The sequence below is a fragment of the Protobothrops mucrosquamatus genome, unplaced genomic scaffold (assembly GCF_001527695.2).
Source record: "Protobothrops mucrosquamatus isolate PMUCROS unplaced genomic scaffold, P.Mucros_1.0 scaffold9279, whole genome shotgun sequence".
Taxonomy (NCBI): Eukaryota; Metazoa; Chordata; class Lepidosauria; order Squamata; family Viperidae; genus Protobothrops; species Protobothrops mucrosquamatus.
Window position 1 is genome coordinate 4,857 of NW_015395071.1, and position 6,060 is coordinate 10,916.

General features: G+C 35.2%; 1 protein-coding gene across 1 annotated transcript in view; it reads left to right on the plus strand.

Annotated features, from left to right (window-relative positions):
- The window catches only part of LOC107300949 (zinc finger FYVE domain-containing protein 21-like), a gene marked incomplete at its 5' end in the record, with an annotated part of 10,590 nt that extends 4,554 nt beyond the window's left edge, over window positions 1-6,036 (plus strand). The window contains 2 exons of the mRNA XM_015830227.1: window positions 1,790-1,843; window positions 5,869-6,036. Of these exons, the coding sequence (XP_015685713.1) occupies window positions 1,790-1,843; window positions 5,869-6,035 (221 nt within the window). The remainder of the gene's footprint in view (window positions 1-1,789; window positions 1,844-5,868) is intronic.
- Window positions 6,037-6,060: the final 24 nt, after the last annotated feature.

A 6,060-nucleotide genomic window follows, 5' to 3' on the forward strand; every position in this document is an offset into this window, starting at 1 on the left:
CCATTTGTAGACAGTCTGTCTTACCGTGGACACATGAACATCAAGGCGTTTGGAGATACTTTTGTAACCCTTTCCAGCTTCATGCAAGTCAACAATTCTTGATCGTAGGTCTTCTGAGAGCTCTTTTCTGCGAGGCATGGTTCACATCAGACAGTGCTTCTTGAAACCAGTAAACCCATAACAGGTGTGTGTTTTTAACAGGCAGGACAGTTGTCAGCAACACATCCAATATCATCACACTGATTGGAGTCAAGGTTGGCTCCCTCATGGCTCCAATTAGCTCTTGGAGATGTCATTAGGCTAGGGGCTCACATACTTTTTCCTCCCTGCTCTGTGAATGTTTACATGTTATGTTCAATTAAACCATGGCAACATGTTTGTGTATTATTATTTTCAGCAGACTGTGTTTTTCTATTGTTGTGACTTAGATGACGTTCAGAGCACATTTTATGACCAATTCATGCAAAACTCCGCATTATCCCAAGGGGTTCACATACTTTTTCTTGCAACTGTATAGCTGGATATCATCAGCAAAGTGGTGACACTGTTTAAAAGAACCTCAAGCCTAAAAAATTGAGTACCTTACTTTTAGGAAGCTTATAAGCATAGCTTTTTATAAAAGCATTTTAGAATTTTCCCCTTGTATTAATCTTTTTGATTTTGTTGCTGATTCCATTTCAGAAATCTTTACTGTTTGAAACAAAATAATATTTATTCATCTGAAGTGGAGCTTGTTTACAATAGGAATGAGACTTTGAACTTCCAATTTACTAGTATTTACACTTTTTTGTAAATAATAAAATATTTATTTTAGATAGTAGCTTCTGCCACAGATGTAAGCATGTAATTAGGACTTGTTTCTCACTTCATTAACCTAGCAAAAAACATTTATACTGGCTGTATTTGCAATATGTTACAAAGTTACAAGTAAGTATTCCATGAGAAACTCAGTCATTGTTTCATTCCAAACCTTGTTTTTAATGTCTAATTATATATATATATTAAAAAATTACAGGATATTTGCAGTATAAAAATGGAGAGAACTACTGGCTTGATACTCAGAAATATTAATTCAAAATAAACTCAAAATAAGAAACATGATGGGGAGCATGCTGCAAATCAGATACTCTAAATTATTTTTGGAATGTCTAAGAATTACTTTTAGCTGGTATTAACAGAATGACTTCCTAAAGATGTGACTGGCAATTAAACAAATCAGTGTAAAACCTGTTGTGTTCAATTACTTAGAATCATTGAGAGTCTAGTTATATGCATAATTGTTTGTAGAATGTAATTTAAAAATATTTCTATTTGTACATTTGAAAGTAATGTGGAACTGTATTATGAACAAATATTACACCAGCTCATTATTAAAGCACATAGTTTTAAGAAAATTTTGGATTTCAATAGCTCATTTTTTATTTTTCCTTAACATTGTGTTAGTCACAAAAGTAACTACTATATAAGAATTATTTCATTAATGCCGGTTCTGAAAAATACAAGATTTTGCTGACCTTTAAACCATTAAAACTAGATTATATAAAAATGTGGTGGTGAGAATTCAGGGAAAAAGAATAGTAAAATCTGAGACCAGGGTTTCAAGTATTCTGTCACTGGATTAAATTGCATTCATACCCATTTCTGGTCTGTAGCTTTCTGTATATCTTCCCAAATGACTTGATCCTATCTGTTTACTTTTTATGGCTATACATTGAACCTTCATTTTAAACCTTCTGTATTTCTTTTTATTAACATTTCTCTTCATTGCTTGCCTGCTTCCTTGATGTAGAAAACGACATTCATACTTACACCTGCCTCTTGGAAAGTGAACACATTATGGAAGGTCAGCACTGGAACTCATTACTCCTAAGCATGCTTTTTGTATTATTTCTTCAGGATGTGAGGCCAACTGCAGACAGTTTTTTTGTGGGAATGTTTCCTTAGTGCAGGGGTAGTCAACCTTGGCTCTTTTATGACTCGTGGACTTCAACTCCCAGAATTCCTGAGCCAGCTAAGCTGGCTCAGGAATTCTGGGAATTGAAGTCCACGAGTCATAAAAGAGCCAAGGTTGACTACCCCTGCCTTAGTGGCTGAACGTTAGATCCATTCACGATCAACCATCTTGATGGCCAACTAGCATTCTCCAGGCTACATCTAGCGGCTGTTCCTTTTTTCATCTCCTTGTCTGATAGCTAGGCTTGGGTTACAAAAGTTAAACGTTAACAGAAGTTGTGTTAGGCTGAAATATTAAAAGTAAAAAGTATCTTGGTATTTTTTTTATTGGCGTAAGTCAGAGGTGCTTTGCTTTTCTCCAAAATTATGTGTATATTTACTTATTTGAGTTCAGCGAAGAGATTTATCTTATTTGGGTTCAGCGAAGAGATTCATTTATTTATGAATGAAACTGTCAAAAGAGGTTTTTTTGTGAGTAGGGGTTGGGTGGTTTCTGCTTAAGGAAGAGATTTGATTATTTCATAATTCCAGGTGAGATGGGGAAAGTCTTGTAAAAAGGAAAAACTTTTCACTGGATGAATATCATAAATCCAATAGAAGATGGTTTCAACTTTGCCCCCCTCCCCCAGCAGAGATGTGAAACTATTTTAGGCCAAGGACCTGACTTGATGTTGGAAAAAATGGGAAGGATCAGGATTAGGAAGACAGAAGAAGTTATATTTGATATCATTTATGATAACACTGTGGGAAAGATGTAATACACCTCTTAGCACAGCCATAGCAGCTGTGTACCCTATTTTTCTACATAATTGCACCTAAGGAATCTGAGCAAATACTTTTGGCCAGGGGTGTCAAACTGCCGGCCTGCGGGCTGGATGCATCATGCCAAAACTGCACCCATCCCATTGCCGGCAATGAAAAAAAAAGTTGTGATACATCCCGACATGTCACGTGTCGTTGCGAGTTTGGCACCCCTGCTTTAGGCTATGACCTCACTGTGGAAGTGGTAGCACTTACTATTGTTTCTGGTTGCTTTGTTGCCTTTCCTGACTGATATGTCACATTGAGAAACCTGTAATACCTCTCTGTTAGCAACACTACAGTCATCTATGGTCACTTCCCTTGCATGCATCACTCTGAGAATGGGGTTGGGTAGGTGGTAGCTTTGAGTAGATGAATTAAAATGACAGTTTTCAGGAAGTGGCCACAATTAGTTACCCAAGGCAAAGGATTCATTCTGCCTTACCAATAGACCCAGAACTGTTTACATCAGTTTGAACACAGTGTATAAAGTTATGTAGGAGCTGATTTGTACATTCAGCTTTTTTAATATCTACAATAAACTTAACATGTAATATGGCTTCATGCTATTTGAGTAATTGGACTGTGCCACTGTTCAGATTCAGTTCCAAAGGGTGATTCAGATTTCTTGAGGGAGAAAATATAGTATCTGTTTGCAATTTTTAAAGCAGCCATGTCTTTCCCATGACTGCTTTCTGCAGTTGCCATGTGATCCTGGGAAAACATGTATCTGCTTTGAAGAGCTTCAGCAAAAATACTAAATTTATGTCTTGCACTCGCTGAAATACTATTTTAGAACATACTCCAAAAATCAAATAGCCTTGTTGCTAGATCGGTGTTAAGAAATAGCCATTTAAAAAAAAATATTTTTGTCTCCTCAGGATTATTTTAGCATGTTGACTTTTTTTAATCAAACAAAACTGAAAAGAATGTCGCATTAGTTTTACCTGTTGTTGAATCACCTCTATGCTGTTTAAACTATTAAATCACAGTTTAGGTATCTCAGAAAGCTCACCTACTATGGTTCATATTCAATTTAATTATATTACTTTTCACTCAAATACATTTATCATTGCATAAAATAGAATAATTTAATGGACTTGTTTTAGTATTCTCACATTAACAGAATTCAAGAGCTGTGCATTAGTTATGTATTTCTTAAATATATTCTGATAAATGACAACCCCAAAATTATTTTTGGTACTATTTCCATTAGTTAAGTCAGCTTCATAAAATGCTAATCTTCTAGAAATGAGAAATGTGTCTACAGAAAAATATGGCAGAAGAGAATTCCAGTCTTACATCACTAATGAAAGAGTAACAACATCAGCTCTTTCCCACTTCTCTTTTGTTTTCACGGTTAGTCTTTCACTTACAACTGTAATGCTTCGAAGTTGTGACAGTTGTAAAACAGCACTGTTTTGCTGAAATTTGGAAGTAAATACCAATTTTTGTCAAAACCATCATAAAAGACTGCTGCCTGATTGTGGGATGCTGCAAACAGCCATAAATGTATCTCGGTTGCTGAGTACCTGAAGTACTGTCATGTGACCACAGGGGGGGCGACCATCATAACTTTGAATCTGGGTCGTAAGTAGCTCCCCATTGTAACTTGGAACAGTTGCTCAGGTTATATGTCAACGTTTACCTGTATTCTTTCCAACACAATAGAACCTTGGGAAGAAATTATGTAGATGGACTTGAGAGCAGAATAGGACTAAATTTGATATTATAGGAGGAACTGCAAAAGAAAGATTGAATTGAACAGTATCAGGCAGGGGTTCCAGAGAAAAGAATCTAGAAAAAAAAATCTCCCAATGCTTTCCTGAAAGAGGCAGTTGGGCAGAAGGTTGACATGACATTTTCAATCATGTGTTCTAAAACACAACTGTTTTAAAGTGTTGGAAAGAATTCAAGGAGCCATCCTCTGTATGTGCTTTGTTATTCTCAAATCAGCAGTTTCTGCATTTGTGCAACAGTACAAATACAAGGATTTAGAACTGTGTATGTTTGATTTTTTTTCTACTAAAAAGGAATAAACAGGGACTTTGCCTTTGTAATATTTCTTGGACACTTCTAATGTTATAAACACATGTAGATTTTTTTAAAAAAAATCTAATTGTAGATTTTAGTGGTTTTTAGTTGGGGTTTTCAAGTCAACTCTCAACCAACAATCTCACAGGAAAAATTTATTCAAAATTGTACCTTCAAAATAGATGTCAACTTGTAATGGAGGAGATGGGTACAAGTATTTTGTTGTTGTTGTTGTTGAAGCAGTATTGAATTTGGGATGTAATCATAAAGGTGGACTGACTTAAACATTATGACCAAATCATATTTTAGTTCAGTTCAGTTTAATATTTTAAATAAATCTGTATTTTGCAGAATCCATATCCTGAAAAATGGTTAAAATAATTTCTGTATTTAATGGATTGAATTATTTTACACAACTCCATCTTTTTTCCATTGTTGCAAGCTATTTAAGGTTTGTCTCATCTATTTTGTGACTTTTTACTAATAATTCAAGGGCATAGTTTTGTTTTGTTTGAGCATACATCATCCAAATAAATGTCTTGTGTAATAATGCACATTCTTCACATGTACTCTTGAATATGAGGCCTTTAAAAACACTAGTTCGGTTAGACATTTGTCTTGTAATCTCAAAGCTACCCAGTCTGAATACTTGCTCAGCCATAGTTGTTTTGCATGTGGCTTTCTCCATATCATTATTTCTTGATGTGACTATGCAACCTAGAATTTAATCCATTACTCCGTATTCTTTCCTGTATTTATCAGTGACTGGGGTTAGAAAGACATGAAAGGTTAACCAGCCACTATTGTAGGGATAAAGCTGTATTTGCTTTGGAGTGTAAATCTGGTTTACATCTAACACCACTTGAGTAAACTTCCACTTGCATAATGGGATTTTGTCTTGTTCTCCCTTTTCTAAGTCTGGTTCAGAGATTTACTCAAAAGTTTGGATTGCATTTTGGGATGTGTAATTTTTCTGGTGATAGAATCCATTCTGTCAAAAAAAAAAGCAGCTATGGTTTGGTACAGTCCTTTGTATTTGTAACAAATAAAGTATTTTTCCCTTATTTTTTTTCCCCTTAGGAGGCAATACTCGTGCTACAGGTATGCTACTTCAGTACAAAATACCAGGATCAGATGAATTCAAACAGATTAAATTTACTGCTGGTGAAGATTTCAATTCCAATAAAAAGCTAGCAGCTACCTGGCTAGCAGCAATGCATAAGGTAACTAAAGCAATTGTTAATTAAATTATGCCTTAAACGCCTATAGGAG